Raw genomic sequence first — 17197 nt, 5'->3', positions numbered from 1 at the left:
AGCTACACTGAGTTACACATTCATTTACATGAACCCTCTCCCATGCTATCTTCTTTTCCTGCCCAAAACGGCCAGTGCCGCTCTAGAGCGTCAGCGTCGCGTTCATGTTGGCCCAGAGCAGACGCAATCTCTCACTGAAACTGGCATTGAAGCGGTGCATCGACTGAGAACGCCAACTGTGTCATTTCCCGGTGCACGCGACTTCTCTCCGCATTCGAACAACACCCATCCATCTGCCTCCCTACATTAAACATGCGTGGTTGACGAGGAATCTACTCAGGTGCCTGCTTGCGAATGCCACCTGTTCGTCCGTCTGCCGGCCACCATTAAACACCTCGCCACTTGGTCTGGCATCCGTCGGCTATTTAAACGCCAGACCTGGCAACAACCGCATCCAACCTCCTTCGCTCCCTATCCCCTCTCCGCACCACACCGCCCATGGCCTCGAGATTGCCGACAAATGAACAGAAGAAGGAGATCGCCAGCATTGCGAAGGAGCCAATGGAAGAGGAGGCCGACGACGAGCCGACGCCACCTTTCTCGCATGTCCATGCAGGCATCACCATGGGTGAGGCGTGGACACACTACACCGACATGGTGTGGGAAGAGGGGGTGGCCACGTTCTGCCAGGCACAGGCCAACGAGAGGTACAACCTCCGCCTCGACGAGCACCGGATCATGAAGGAGCAAATCACGGAGGAGCAACACACCGGCACGGGGCTCGTGGAGGAGCAACTCGCTAGCATTGGCATTGTGGCGGAGGCGCTGCTCCTTTTCTACCACACCACCCATGACATCTGTTGTGAGCGATGGTACTACCGCGTCCTGCAGGCAGAGAAAGAAGCCATATTCGCGGAGATCGACACAACGACGAAGGAATTTGACGATGTCATCGACGACGTCGCCCACTCCACGCTGGCCGTGCCCCAATGCAATGGCGACGAGGCCGGCATGTTCATGGCCGTTGCCGATAGCGAGGAAGAGTTTGGGTTCCATGAAGGCCATGCCAGCGTCTTGCCGGGTCGCACAGTCGGTGACTTGCCCCCTTCGCGGAGACAAAGGCCACTACTCTTCCTCTCCCGTCGGGGCTAAGCTTGTCGGTCTCATCATCGTCGGCCGATTAGCCGCTTGCCCGCTTCGTGTAGGCGGAGGCTACTCTCCCCCTTCCGCTGAAGCTTCACTTTCCAGGGCCCACAACTGTCCGATGAGCTTTGCTGCCGGACATAGGAAAGACATGTCATGGGAAACGGGCGCCGACGATCATTTAGACTAGGCTAGAGTAAGTTTTAGTTGAATCATGTCGATAATGTAATGGATGTGCTCTAGTTTAGATGAAAATCATCCATTTTTATGTAAAAGATTTATCCAAGTTTGAATTAAAATCGTCCGGTTTGTTTAAATTTGCAGCATCCCACTAAATACCGTTCGAAATGTGACCGGACATTCGTGGCTAGTTTTGAATGGCCGGCTCCGACTGATCCTCACTGGTTCGCGGACGGATACGGTGTCTAGTTCGGGGGTGGCGTTGGAGATACTCTTACGTCTAATAAAATCTATCTCTCTATCGATCTTCGAATTATTAGTATATGCACCTATATATAGGCTACTAGTACGTACTCCAGTATATACGATACTTGTGCATGCATTCTACGTACCTCCTGCTTAATTAAAAGCTGTGCATGCAGTCTCTAATCCTCTGAAAACGACGTGGAATCTTTGGAAAAAAGGATGCTTCCTCGCTAGTCGGTTTCTGCCCCCTGCCATGCACCGTACGAACAACTGACAAGGGCACCCGCTCAGGAATTATGGGAAAGAGCATGCTGCTGGTGAGAGAAAGAGAGAGAGGGAGGTGAGGCGAGAGAGAGCAACAGCATATATATTCCTAGACGCCCTTCACTCTCGTCTCCTCGGCCCTAAAGCGAAAAAGAAAGAGAGAGAGAGAGAAGGAGGGAGACAGCCGGAGATCACCGGCGGAGCTTGCGCGGCGAGCGGCTCAAGGGAGCGCCGGCAGGTGGTGGTCTTTCTTTTCTCCTTCTTGGTTTTCCTCTTCCTCTCACTTGCGTTCTTTTCCGTTTTGCTCTTCGTCCCTGCATATTCTTTCAGCCTCCTGTGACTCTGCCGCGGGCAAGTTTCTTCGTTTTGCTAGTCATCACTACCTAGCTCCACTGTCGATCGTTCCCTGCGCAAGTTGAACGTATGTGTGCTCTCCTTTGGACGAGCTAGTATCATGCATATGGATGGTTGCATGCATGGTGGCGATCGGCTTGCCACTTTTTTACGTGCCACTTCTTCTTTTCAGGATTTTTGCTTGCCACTTTTCTTGATGATCTTTTTGTACTTGGCACTTGATCTATACCTTCGCTGCGTCTAAGATCTTCTCTTGATGAACAGGGGTGTACGTACGCGGGCTTTGGTTTGCGACTTGCTCTCTTGCGGTGTGCTACTGTACCGCTAGTGCAGGCCGGCCGTCTCATCGCAAACAGGTCGCCAGAACGTCGTTATTATCATTTGTTGTATTTTTATACATCAACCTAACCGACTTGAAGAAAGTAAAATGGACAAACCTTTCCTACATATGCATGCTCCTGCTCTCTATATTTGCATTTTTTCGAGCACTGTATGTGTTAAACAAACGTGCTTGTAGGTGCTTTAATTGGTCTGACCCCTTTAATTTGTGTTGAAAAATTGTGTCGGAAAAAGGAGTTATATGTATGATCAATGACCACGCATATATATAGTGAGTTCGACACTTGAGTAGTATATATGTGTTGTGCTCATATGTAGCAGTGTGAACAGGGGTTTAAGGCATGCATGCACTTGAGTGCTCCTGGATCGATTCATCGCGTGCTACGTACTCCCTCCGTTTCGAATTCTAGATACCTTCATATCTAAACAAATCTAAGACAAGTAATTCGGAACGGAGGGAGTAGTAGCTAGCTAGGCTGTTGGTTGCTTTCGAACTTACTAGATTTAGAGAGAATAAAAATTAGTGGAGTTTGAGATTGTTCGCGGACAGGAAACGAGAAGCTGTTAAGCTGTTTGTTGTAGTAGTACTACTAGTACTCAAACATGAATTAATTAATTAGTTTTATCTGTTGTGAACTACGAGTAATTTAGACCAACATGCATGTTTAAGGTGAGGCACTAGTGCAGCGCTAGCTAACTTTGTATTTCTTTCCACCAGCATGATCACTAGTTCACTACACTAAGTACGTACGTACGTACGTAGCTATCTAGCCATGCATGACACGGTATACGCACGTACATACATGCAGGTAGCAAGCATCACCATCACTCGTTCAAGGATGCATGCACATGCATCGTTGTGTGTTGCAGATATATTGTGCACATACAGGTTACCTTTTTCCAAATGATTGCAAATATTAATGGAAACACTGGTTGGTGGGTTTAGCAGGCATGTGTGTGTGTGTGTGTGTGTGTGTGTGTGTGTGTGTGTGTGTGTGTGTGTGTGTGTGTGTGTGTGTGTGTGTGTGTGTGTGTGTGTGTGTGTGTGTGTGTGTGTGTGTGTGTGTGTGTGTGTGTGTGTGTGTGTGTGTGTGTGTGTGTGTGTGTGTGTGTGTGTGTGTGTGTGTGTGACGCACCTGTGAACCAGTAGGAGTACTAGCTAGTGTGCAACGCGACTCTCCTCTCTCTCTCTCTCTCTCTCTCTCTCTCTCTCTGCTACAAATACAGAAGCACTTCTTTGCCTTGCTCGCTTCACTCGCCCCTGACCCGGAAAAGAAGAAGGCAAGAGAAAGAAAGAGAGAAGGCAGATCGAGGTGGAGGAGACGGTCAAGGGCCTTGGCGTTGTACAGTAGTTCATCCTGGTTCCTTCACTTGCTCGCCCCTGATCCAGAAAAGAAGAAGGAAAGACAGAGAGAGAAGGGGGAAGCCACAGGTGGAAGGATCCATGGATCTGTAGGAGCTAGGCGTTGTAGTTCATCTTGGTTTCTTGGATCTGTATGAGCTAGGTGAGGGTGGGAACCTAGCGGCAGCGTCGTTGCCCTTGCACTTGCAGCATACACCGGTGGAGACTAGCTGCTTGGTACGGCGTGCTCGCCAACGCCAAGCAGCTCATGCATGCATCTTAGCGGCTGGCATGCATGGCGAGCTTTGGGCCATGCATGCATGGTCGTCCTCATTCGTTCTATCATCTCGTCTCGGCTACTTTCTTTGCTTACGAGTGACCATATGTTGTTGCTTAATTAGGATATCCACAGCAGAGCGAGGATGCAGATTCGATCTTGTCTTTTTTACCAGCAGTTTTGGAGTACCTTGAGAATTTTTGGCTGCCACTTTTTCGTCTTGAGGTTTTTAGTTTGCGACTTTACGTGTACCTTGCTGCATCTAAGTGATCTTTTGTGCTGATCAGATTGCTGCAACTTGCGCTCAATCTTGTACCAAGTTTTTGACAGCAGCAGCAATTTTTTTGCAGCACTTTTTACCAAGTTTGAAGACTAAGGTGGTGTCTTACTCGATCCTACTGCAGGCCGGCTCTTTGAGAACAGTTCGCCCCAGAACAGGTAGGAAATTATACTGTCATTTATTTTTGTTTTGGTTCAACCGGAACCACTTCATGAAAACAAAACGGCAAACTTTCTCTGAGCAGTGACATTTAGCTTTCTTGCACCCATTTAGTTTTCGAAAGTAGCAGTACAGCAGATTTTTTTACAACACTTTTTACCAAGTTTGAATACTAATCAAGGTGGTGTACTGCTACTGCAGGCCGGCTCTTCAAAAACAGATCAACGCCACCACAGGTACGGAATTATACTGTCATTTATCTTTTGTTTTGGTTTAACTGAAATGACTTCACGAAAATGAAATGGCACAAATTTTCTGTGACAACATTCAGTAACGGTTACCTTACATCCTATTCTCTTTATGTCTGTACAGAAATTATGTTTGTTTTTTCGAGCACATGTATGTTAAACTGATAATGGGCTTATAGGCCATCCCTTTGATCATCCATTGTAGTAATTTCGTTAACTAAAAGTGTGCCTAGCTAGCCACTTATTCCCAGTTCCCCACTAGGACAGAAATGAACATGTGCATGTAAATCATTAGGAAACTGCTGCTACTATTCTCTGCAGCTAAAAATCGATGAGCTGCAATCAGTTCTGCGAACATCTTAGTCAGAGGAACTCTCAATTTTCTTCTGCTGCTAGCTTGTTTAGCTGACTGAGATCGGTGTTATATGCTACTTTTTTAACTTGTGAATTATATGCGTCTCTTGATACATGTATGTATTGCTTTCGGGGGTGATTTCTGCTACTGTGTATTGCAGTTGGTCTGTTCTTGTCCTGGCCTACATGTGATCTCTCAAGCTACTGCTGGTAACTAATTAACTGATTCATTGCATATTGCTTCTTTTGATAAGAAATGTTTGTTCAACTTGTATGCTCACAGAGTGCATATTTCGATAACTTACATTTTCAACATTGTTGGCTGAAATTAGTATAATTTCCCTTATGTATATGATGTTGGAATTCTTGTGGGTGTCCATATACAAGAAAATTATTACTATCTTTCAGTATGCTCGTATTCATCTTCTTAAGTAGCCAAGTTCTTTAGGATTATCAATCCTCTTATTTATGACTATATGCTCACTGTATGTTCCTTCTTCACAAGTGAGATGTCTCTTGTAACTAAATTTTGTGGGAGCATACTTGCAGGCCTAGTGTATTCTATAGTGAAATGGTTAAGTTTGCCACTGAAGTGTTAGGAATGAACATTATGATGCTTGAAACTGTGTATTCAGAATTTCAGAGATATTTACTTTTGTTGTGGTGTGAGTTAATTCCAACTTTTAAGAAGGACAGGCGCAGCTACTTTTTTTTCTGTAGTATATGGTTTTTATTACTTCATATAACAAGTTTATGGTCCATGGACAAATCACTACAAAAATATCTTCAACATGTCCAGAGGGAGTTTTGTATAAAATCAACTTTCTAAGTTCAACCTAAACGACTACAAGAAAACAAATGGGTGAATTTTCTGTGACTTGTAAGATTTACAAGCTTTCTTACGTCCTTTTTCGGTTTGTATAGTGTATGAGAAATTTTCTGTACTTTTATTAGCACATATGGTTGTTTCAATATATGATAAACTGAATATGACATTTACGGTTATATTTTATCATTATATTGATATTTATTGCTAGCCACTTGATGTGATCTTGCTTGAAAAGATTGCATATTATGATCTATCATGAGTGAAATTTAAACATATTTTCTCCTTGTGGGTGCAGCTATAACATCGGCAGTTCAAAGATAAGGCGCAATGGCAGGGAACAGAGGAAAAGGGATAGTTGAAGAAGCTGCACCCATCCTTGACGTAGGTGTTACTAGCTACCTCTACTGAAATATGCATGCCTTCTTATCATAAGCACTCCGTCTTAGTACAAAAATGTGTGTAGATATTAAGAGACAATATTCCCCATGGCTTCCTTCATTAGTTATTTTGATGATAATCAAATGTGCATGGTGCACCATATGAAAAACACAATATCTTCTGTATAGATGTAATTATTCTAAATCATGTTTCATTGTGTATACAGAATATCCCTTCTCCGGTTGCCACCTTTAAGATGGGAAACATACACAAGCTCTCTCAGAACTATGAGAAGTGTGTGAAGGATATTAGAGCTGCTATGGATACCACCGATGTGAAGTTTACAATCGTTGATGGTGGAAAGGACACAACTGTTCCTGTCACTCCGGGCGAAGATAACACAAGCCGTGGGGTATATGTGATTAAAATCACAGACAGCCAGTACAACCTCTCTCTGGTGGCTACTAAATACCAGGCTTGGTTCAGGGGGATTGTTACTAACAATGGAGGCAGATATGAGATTGACAAGATGCCAACCAAGATGATGAAGGGCTCTACATCACTTCATACCGATGGACAGTATCCACATTTGCTGTCTGGTGGAGATAAAGTTGAAGCACTAAAGGTGGGATTTCATCGATTGCTCCATGCCTTCCCTGCTTTGGCTACTCTTGGGAAGGATGAGAACAAAAAGGTCACATCCGAGCATAAGGAGGCTTTGGCTGTGCTAATAGTCATGTTCTTCGAAGGGCCACGTTTCCCTGATGTGGAAAATTTGGTGAAGCACCTACTGACCCGTATGGAGGACGGTGTGGTTGGGGAATCGAATGGAAAACTGATAACTAACTGGTGTGATACCAGCGAAAATTTTTACGATGCAACTAAGAATGATAGAAGAATTGTCATCTCACATGAGACCTCGGAGGTGATGAAGAAGGTTAAAAATGGTTTCCGAATCTTGTGCCGGACAATGTGGGATAAATCCTTGGCTGGACAGGGAGGCACCACAGGAAGCAGCAAAGGCAGAGCCAGCAGCAGCAAAAGCAAGAAGTGAAGAAGCAAAAGCAAGAAGTGAAGAAGCAAAAGCAAGAAGTGAAGAAGCAAAAGCAAGAAATGAAGAACTGAAGGGTTAGTACCTCACTAATCAGTGCGAAATGGACTCTACTGCTAGCACTATTTCCATTACTATGCTTTATTACTTAGTGAAGATTGCAGTGAACCACTCTATGTATTGTCTACTACTCGGTTGATATTCTGTACGATTAATATCCTGCAGTTAGTTTGTGTGTTCACTTGACGTTCTCTTTTGCACAAGCTAACTAAATGCACATGTTATATGTACGAGTTTTGCTTATGTCCGTATTCTTCTTCTTCACATGATGCACAAAATGTTTAAATTTGATGGTACATAAGATAAAATATTGTAAACAGAATAATATAAGATGCAGCATACATGGCAGATTCTTCCGGTCCTCAGTGTTCCAAGTCATGTAAACTCTTAACAGCCTTCCAGGTAACCTTGACAGAAATTTTTGTGGAATCATGAAGATACACCACTTCATGCACTGTTCCATGATACCCCGAACCAAATCGACCTTCCCACATACAACACGGCAGCTCTTGAGAAAAAACACCATCTTTCGGGGATCCTTCAATACAAAGAATTTTTTTTTTTGATGAAAAGATGGCTCTAGAGCCGCATTTCATTGATTAATCAGGAGAGGAACAAATACAAAGACTTTAGAGTTAGAGACTAGGTGAAAAGCCTGAAGCTGGCATCCAGAAAAATACAGCGAGATACAAAGAATAAGGTAACTGTATCTCATCACTCCTACGACCGAACTCATTCTGCAACCTGATTCTGTAACTCCAGAAAAGAGGCGGATCACATCTCTGAAGCCACTGGTCTTCGCATAAAGATTCAGATTAAGGCCATCAACAGGAGCACGAAGTATCTCAACATCAACCTTTGCTTGAACTGCATTCCTCAACACCAGAAACTTCATATCCAATCCACACTTCTCCCCGTACAGACGCCGAGTTTCGATGAATGGTCCTGTTTTGTACATGTTCATGAACTCAGTAAACTCGGTACATCCTTCAATCAGAATGTCATCTTTTGGCCCATCTTCTGGCTGGTCATCAGTCCGTACAGAAAGCTTGAATTCAAACAACACACGGCTTCTCATGTGAATACATCGAGCAGGGCTAGTCAGCGATAAATGTGCAATGCCCTACATTAAGGATCAACAAGCATTACATCGTATAAATAGTTCATACTCATTAGTTACTAGGAATTGATGGCATATCATCACCACATGTGCATGAATAGAAAAAAGACAAGTGTTCTGTTTAATAGTGATTATCTGACTTTGAAAGTTGCCCAGTGAATGAAAGATAAGTTTGAGCTTGCACATTAAAGAAGAGTTTGAATGATGCCCAAAAATACAGATTATTAATATCCTGTGTCATTGATTAACATGTGTTGTGTGCTACGGTTCGGGAGAGGCTCTTGCCCCTGGGGCCAGATAGAAAAAATAATCCTCCAATACTTGCTTGCTTTACTCCTCATAGAGGGTCCTCTTTGTATAGAGGTCCTACAATACAATATAGGTAACAAATCATAGATCATGTCTCTTAACTGGCTGAAGGCCCAAGCTAAAAGATACCTTCCTAATTTAAAATAAAAACTTCGAAACAAAGTGATCACAAGGATCCTCTACCGAACTTGGTGCTGGATGAGCCATGTACTATACGTACAAATAAAACATGCATAGCACAAACTTGCAAGAACACCGACTACATCTGGTGTGATAAAGAGAAGCGTGCAGGTAGAAAGATGCAAGTTTGCAGAACTACCGTATCCCGCTTCACATTTACAGCTTCATAATTGTCAATCCCACGCCTGTACACATAGTTGCGCAAAGGTTCAGCATTCTCACGTACTGCGAAAAAACCAAATATATCGGCACATCCAGGTTGGACGTGGCGATAACCAGCAATTTTGAGATCAATGAACTGCAGCACGCCGCTCGGTACACAATGGCAACCGTGTGAGCAATCAATGGCCCTAACATTGTTGTTCACATTGACTGAGAAAACAATAAAGGAAGCATGTGACATATACAGAGATTTCAAATTAGTAAGAATATGCTCATATGACGTATGGCCACAACTGAAATTAATCAGAGATTTCAAATTAGTAAGAGTATGCCACAACTGAAATTAATCTTTTTTTTATAAAAATATATATACCTTCAGACTCATCATAGAGTTGATATTGGCTACCGAAGAAATGCTTGTGTTTTTCAATAAGGGGATCGTTGAATGCCCGGAAAAGAAACATTGCCGAAGGGCCTCGAAGTTGAATATCAGGATTTTGGAACACAGCATCAGATTGCTCATCAAAATCACTACTAACCCTTGGGAAATCATCAACGGTAAAAGGTTGGTATTTCTCTGCATGAAAAAACATTAAAATAATCAAGTCAATAGAACAAAATGAAGGATGTTGCTTTTTTCTTCTTCTAGAATACACATGAGCATCGATATATTCATAGAAGAAGGATCTTAAGTTTAGACCAAGTAGAAGCACCAACTATTATTGATATGGGATATAGCATAAGTTGGTTTAAAATCCCTTGGTGAATCACTTGAGAAAGCTTATCTGTTAAACCAACTGCAAGCCACATGGCTGTATACATGCATAGGAATCTATGTTTCTCAAGACAAAAATGCCTATATTACAAACATGGTCACCGCGTGTATGATCCGGAAGGAACTGCACTATGGTTCAATTCAAGAAACTTAAACCAGGTTAGGAAAAAAAAGTACCAATCTCAACTAATTTAACGTAGTAACTGCTCCGGTGAAATAGCCAGGTAATTTCAAGTCACTTGAAAGTTTCTTGGATCAGGGGCTAATTTACTCGGGAATCAAATTGCATCAGGATACACATGTATTCAGGGATCAAATTGCATCATCAGGATACACATGGAGCCTCACCTAGGTCTTCATCCTCCTCTTCGTCGTCGCTGACAGCCTGATGGTCGTCGTCCTCAATGCTGGCGGTAGACATGGCCGAGTCCACGCCGTCACTCGGAGGAGTTGAGGGGGAAGGTGGCTCATTTCCGTCTCCGATTCGTCTCCGCTGGACATCGATGCCGCCGCCGCCGCCAGCGAGAGGAAGAGAAAGCAAGGTACGAGTTCGATTGGTGGATCAGGTTGTCAGAGACATATGCGCTTTCTTGTCTCGGAAATTCTAACCGGCTGGCGCGGGCCAAGGCCACTTTGGGTGGACTGAGATCCCGTGCCTCGCCAGATCCAGGTCACGCCATGCCTTGCCCCCTACATCCATCGTCCAAATCAATCCTACGGCGGACAAAATTTCTGTTCTAACCTTTTCTGTAAACTTAATCACAAATTGACCTGGTTTTGAAAAGATTTCCGAATCTGACCTTTTTTGGTCACGCCAACATTTTTAGCGTCTGGTTTGCACGGCGGACGCCTGGGTGCGTGGCGTTTGGCCCTGGCCCACACTTGTCTGGTTGGTGCTGATGTGGCGATGCGAAAACGCCATCTATCTTGGCGTCTTGGGGAAACGCCATAGCCCTTGACGTTTGGTCCTATTCCATCACTTAATAAACAAAAAAAAGGCTACATGCACCCGTGGCAGCGGAAGAGTGGGTCGGGGGACAAAATTTCTGTTCTAATCTTTTCTGTAAACTTAATCACAAATTGACCTGGTTTTGAAAAGATTTCCGAATCTGACCTTTTTTGGTCACGCCGACATCTTTGGCGTCTGGTTTGCATGGCAGTCGCCGGGGTGCGTGGTGTTTGGCCCTGGCCCACACTTTCCTAGTTGGCGTTGATGTGGCGATGCGGAGACGACATCCATCTTGGCGTCTGGGGGAAATGCCATAACCCTTGGCGTTTGGTCCTACTCCATCACTTAATAAACAAAGAAAAGGCTACATGCACCATTAATGAAGTTGCTTCTATAAAAAATTCTCTTGATTAACTCCCATAATTAATGGCCTGCTTGATAGCCCAGCCCATGCTAGAGCATGTATGGTTACCTCATCCTGATTTGGTATCATGCACATAAAAAGATAAGGAGAAGAAAATAAAGAGATCTCCCTTGAATTTTAAGGGATTACAGTTACCGTATATGAGATGATCTCTTGACCAAATCATCACTTGTTTTTTTCTTCACGAGAATTTACAAGCTGCTAGAACACACAAACGTAGTCTTCACACATACCCATCTGGCTATGTTTAGCAAAACGAGAGACAATGTAAAAAACATATATCAAAATTCAAGATCCAAACAAAACATATATCTGGATGAGTTCGGAGTCGACGGATCTGGAGATGAAGGACTCGGATCCGCTGCCCGCCATGTCGGAGACGGTCGGAAGGAGCCGGAGACGAGCTTGCGTGGCGGAGCAGAGTGGAGGGGAGGGGAGGGAAGTGGCTAGGTTTTGATCCGATGAGCGGATGGGAAGAAATTTATGTGGGGTCGGGTGGGCCAGCGTGAGCCGGGTCCGACGTGGCGGGCGGGCCCGGACGTCTCCATATCTGCCCCATATTTAGGCTGGAAATGAGGGGTGCCGGTTAGTCCGAGCGTTTGAGGGGGCCACCGTCAATGTGGGTAGCAAATGGACGGACGGGCTACCGTCGTGTCGTTTGAACATGGAACAGACGCCAGCATCAGGAAGCGGTGCGGGCGGCGCTCTTTGCTCTTTCGGTCAGCATGTTGCTTCAATGATGGCGCCAGTAAGTGATCGTGTCCGCTCTGGTCCTCATGAATGCGGACACTCACGCTCTGGATCTACGTTGACCGGTTCGAGCGGGAAGCGTCCACCGGCGAGGGAGGAGGCTTTGGGTGGGCCAGAGATGTCAGAAGCAGGCGTGGCAGCTGTCCTGACTCCCGGAAAGCTCCCCACATTTTATCTCCGGTTTGCGAAAGAAAAAGCGTTGGGACCACGCCGTGGACCGATACAGGATCATGTTGGATGTATTCTTTGTCCGAACAAAACAGTCCAAGCGGTTGCGGAAGGTTTGAGGGTCAGCGTTGGAAATGCCCTTAATATGCTAACAAGCGCAGATATTACAGAAAAGCAAATCATCATGCGATTAATTAATTTAAAACCGGATCACCATATTAATCTCCTAGAAATCCGCTCCATCTCACCCTTACGCCTGGAAAAGAATTTTATGAGACCAGATCTCACGCGAGACCCATCCTAATGAATGACACGTGACATTCACAAATTACAAAGCATCCCCCATCTCCACTTAAAATCAGGGGGGAAGAAAGAGTAGATGCTTTGTGATTTGTGAACGCCACGTGTCATTCATCAGGACGGGTCTCACCTGCTAACCGTGAGACCTGGTCTCATACAATTTTTTTCCCTGACGCCTCATCCAAAGTCGATCTGTAGAAAATTTGTCGTCATTAGTTGCATTTAGGTGCGGGTTAATTCGTGTTGCAACGATGGTTAGCAGGCTTTTTATTACGGGAGTAATTAATCAAGAGAATTGTTTATAGAAACAACTCTAGTAATGATGCATGTAGCTTTTTTGGTTTAAGTGATGGAGTAGGGCCAAACGCCAAGAGCTATGGCGTTTCCCCAAACGCTAAGATGGATGGCGTCTTCACATCGCCACATCAGCACTAACCAGGCAAGTGTGGGCCAGGGCCAAACGCCACGCACTCTGGTGTCTGCCGTGTAAACCAGACGCCAAGGATGTTGGCGTGACCAAAAAAGGTCATATTCGAAAATCTTTTTAAAACGAGGTCAATTCCTGATTAAGTTTACATAAAAGGTCAGAACAGAAATTTTGTCCTCCTACGGCCAAGGGAGTCAGCATGTAGACGGAGGAAAATTGTGTTGGCTAAGGAATCAGATGCAGGGGAAACAGAGGCGCTTCACGGGCGGAGCTCTGCCGGACTGAGAGCCTAATAGTCGTCGTCCTCGATGCTGGCGGTAGACTTGGCCAAGCCCACGCCATCGCTCGGAGGAGTTGAGGGGGAAGGAGTCGTCTTCATCTCCTTGTGGACCTCCATGAAACCGCCGTCGTCGCCGCCAGCCAGAGGAAGCGAAAGCAAGGTACGCGTTCGACTGATGGATGAGGCCAGAAACATAGGAATTTAGGACATTCTAACCGGCTTGGCGCATGCCAATTCGTCTTTGGCTACTTTTTTCCCTGAAAGCGTCTCTGGCTACTTTTGGTCTCGAGGAGGACGGGGCGTTGACCCGTTGGCTGGGTAGCTAAGGTTGGTCCTGACTTGGACACGTGGTGCTCGCGGAGTTTCTCTTATGCCAACGAGAGTTAGCCCTTGGGTTGGTTTCATTTTTTTTACTTTTGATCTCGAGGATTTTGAAAGAATGTTGTAGAATTTTAGTTTATAGAAAATGTAATGCAAATATTAAAAAATCTAATGTTAGATTTTTAGGCAGGGCAAATCAAACATTTTTCATGGCAGTTTATGGTAGCATATGGTTCACAAATTTAGTTGGCGAGCACAATAATTTTCTATAAAAATAAATAAACTGGACCAAATTTGCCATGATCGTCAACTAAACTTGTCATCTTTGGCAAACATAAATTTTCATTAAAACATTCGATTTGCCATGCCAAAAAATCTGACGTTCGCTCGATATTCAGATATTCAGGTCCAATTTTAATCTATTGTCAGGCCCACCAGCTGACACTTTTCATCTATGATTATTTTTGGTCCCTAATATTTGATGATTGGTCACTAGGGAGATGCTTTCATTGAACGATTTCGTTCGCCAAGAGGAGCAGCTCTGAGTGAACGTTTTACCTTGTTTGTTAGAGGGCGGGATGGTGCGAACCCTCGATTGGACCAAAAGGCCCAGATAGCAGTTTTCATATTCAAAAAATATCACGAACAAAAAAAACATTCCTTGTTGGGAATTGGGATAATTCTTAAAGTTTTCCTCATGTCCGCCCCAGCTTGAAGCTGACACACACCTAGAGGGCTACTGAGTGCCTAAGAGTGTGGCGGCATCCTTCAGCCCCATACGGGTGGCGTCAGTATGCGCATCCACCAACCGAAGAGCATCTTGTTCCTTAGCTATAAAATCTCGATTGTTCAAGGAAGTCTTCTTCTCCCTGTGGCACAACATGCACTCGTATTCGGAGGGAGTCGCGGACACTATCGAGGACTCCTCCTGGGCTGCGCTTTGTGCACCCACGTGAGTTGCTGGTTGAGGGGTGCAACGGTCTCTGTCACTGTCCTCGTCATTGGAGACACAGGCACATTGCCCTTGGCAGCCCGACTAAATCTGCAAGTCGAGCAGGTTTGCCCTTATAATGAGCACCTCAGACAAAATCTTCGTCCTGTTATAAACATAAGAGCGGCACTTACTGAGCTGAGAAGGGACGTCCTTGAGACGCCCGCTCGTCTACATTCGCGCGTTCACCGATGACCAGTCCAGGAGCTCTCCCGACACGGGTACTGGCCTGAGATGATGCTACTCGTGATGGAGTTGTTGGATTTCCCCGAAGAGGAAGGGTGAACCAGTATAGTAGCAGATAGTATTCCTCAGTAAAGAATCAAGGTTTATCAAACCATAAGAAGACAACACACAAACAACATGAACAGTACCCGCACACACATACTGCATCCAACAAAAGGCAAGGGGTCATCCCTCCCCTTGTTTCTTGCCATTACAAATATTAAATCTGATAGTGATAGGCGAACAAATAAAGTAAATAAAAACAGCGAGGAAACTATAGGATACTTAATAATAATGGAGAATGCACCCGAGAGCCATAGTTTCACTAGAGGAATTGCTCTCATAAGCATAGGATCGGTGGGTAAAAATTACTGTTGGCCAATTGACAGAATTGTGCAAGTTATAATTATGATTCTTTGTGGCATAATCAATAAATAGGCATTACGTTCATAACAAGTAGACCATTAATCCAACTGCATCTACTACTATTACTCCACCCAAGACCGCTATCCGGCATGCATCTCAAAGTATTAACTTCATGATAAACAGAGTAACTCCTTAAGCAGTATGACATAATGTAGACAAAGTAAAACCAATTAATATGACCAAACCCTATTGTTTTTTCCTTAGTATCAACAATACAATACATGACTTATAACTTCTCATGTCACAGAGTAAGATCACCGCAAGATTGAACCTATTACAAAGCACCTCTCCCGCTAAAGATAAATCAATATACTTGACCAAAATAGACGGATAGAATGGAGATAAATACAAAGCTATAAAATTACACAGCAAATAAATCTCAAGAGACTCAAATAATATCAATGAATAATCCGATCATAAACTAACAATTCATCGGATCCCAATTAACACACCACAAGATCACATCAGATTGATTTTAGAGGGGATCATTGTATTGAAGATCAGAGAGAGAGAGGGGGGAGAGAGAGAGGGAGAGAGAGAGAAGCCATCTAGTTACTACTATGGACCCATAGTAGGTCCTGAGGGAAATATTCACACATTATTATAGAGGCAGCAGGGTTGATGAAGATTGCCTCCCCAGTGATTTCTGATACGTCCATTTTGCATCATGTTTTCTACTTTTATTTATAATGTTTTTATGCATAATAATGCTTTTTGGAGTGTTCCTAATGTCTTTTCTCTCATAATATGCAAGGTTTACACAAAGAGGGAGAATGTCGGTAGCTGGAATACTAGACCTGAAAAGGCTACGTCATAGTTACCTGTTCTGCACATCTCTAAATGAGCTGAAAATTTACCGAGAATTATTTTGCAATATATAAAAAATATTGGAGCAAATAACTACCGTAGGAGGCTCACCAGGTGGGCACGACCCACCTGGGCGCGCCAGGCCCCCCAGGCGCTCCCTGGTGGGCTGTTCCCTCCTCGGCCCACCTCCCGTACCCATCTTCTGGTATATAGGTCATTTTTACCTAGAAAAAATCAGGAGGGGACTTTCGGGATGAAGTGCCGCCGTCTCGAGGCGGAACTTGGGCATGAGCACTTTTGCCCTCCAGCAGAGCGATTCCACCAGGGGAACTTCCCACCCGGAGGGGGAAATCATCGTCATCGTCATCACCAACAACTCTCCCATCTTTGGAAGGGTAATCTCCATCAAAATTTTCAACAACACCATCTCCTCTCAAACCCTATTTCATCTCTTGTGTTCAATCTTTGCACCGGAACCTTAGATTGGTACTTGTGGTTGATTAGTAGTGTTGATTACATCTTGTAGTTGATTACTATATGGTTTATTTGGTGGAAGATTATATGTTCAAATCTGTTATACTATTTAACACCCCTATGATCTTGAGCTTGATTATCATTTGTGAGTAGTTACTTTTGTTCTTGAGGTCATGGGAGAAATCTTGTTGCAAGTAATCATGTGAACTTGATATGTGTTCGATATTTTGATGATATGTATGTTGTGATTCCCTTAGTGGTGTCATGTGAACGTCAACTACATGGCACTTCACCTTATTAGGGCCTAAGGGGATGCATTGTGGAGTAGTTATTAGATGATGGGTTGCTGGAGTGACAAAAACTTAAACCCTAGTTTATGCGCTACTTCGTAAGGGACTGATTTGGATCCAAAAGTTTAATGCTATGGTTAGATGTTATCTTAATACTTTTCTCATAGTTGCAGATGCTTGCGAGGGGGTTAATCATAAGTAGGAGGTTTGTTCAAGTAAGAACAACACCTAAGCACCGGTCCACCCACATATTAAATTATCAAAGTAGCGAACATGAATCAAACCAACATGATGGAAGTGACTAGATGAAATTCCCGTGTACCCTCAAGAACGCTTTGCTTATCATAAGAGAGTGTCTTGGCCTGTCCTTTACCA

At 44.2% G+C, this 17197-nt stretch overlaps 1 protein-coding gene across 1 annotated transcript; it reads right to left on the bottom strand.

The window, feature by feature from the left end:
* Nucleotides 1-7897: 7897 nt before the first annotated feature.
* Nucleotides 7898-10616, bottom strand: LOC125528504. The gene is made up of 4 exons (XM_048692962.1): nt 10339-10616; nt 9589-9792; nt 9193-9425; nt 7898-8567 (listed from the first exon to the last, which is right to left on the bottom strand). Exons 1-4 carry the CDS (start codon nt 10409-10411, stop codon nt 8037-8039), a joined length of 1041 nt encoding a protein of 346 aa, XP_048548919.1. The 5' UTR covers nt 10412-10616; the 3' UTR covers nt 7898-8036.
* Nucleotides 10617-17197: the final 6581 nt, after the last annotated feature.

This window comes from Triticum urartu, unplaced genomic scaffold (genome assembly GCF_003073215.2).
Source record: "Triticum urartu cultivar G1812 unplaced genomic scaffold, Tu2.1 TuUngrouped_contig_4922, whole genome shotgun sequence".
NCBI classification, from domain to species: Eukaryota; Viridiplantae; Streptophyta; class Magnoliopsida; order Poales; family Poaceae; genus Triticum; species Triticum urartu.
The sequence above is the reverse complement of the archived record's forward strand: the minus strand, read 5'-3'. Positions and strand labels throughout refer to the sequence as shown.

Excerpts from the sequence above, each read along its gene's own strand:
- LOC125528504 (XM_048692962.1), bottom strand. The coding sequence starts at position 10,411 with ATGTCTACCGCCAGCATTGAGGACGACGACCATCAGGCTGTCAGCGAC. Across the intron at positions 9,426-9,588 it reads ACTCTATGATGAGTCTGAAG|TCAATGTGAACAACAATGTT; the intron begins GTATATATATTT and ends TTGTTTTCTCAG. Across the intron at positions 8,568-9,192 it reads TAAATGTGAAGCGGGATACG|GGCATTGCACATTTATCGCT; the intron begins GTAGTTCTGCAA and ends TCCTTAATGTAG.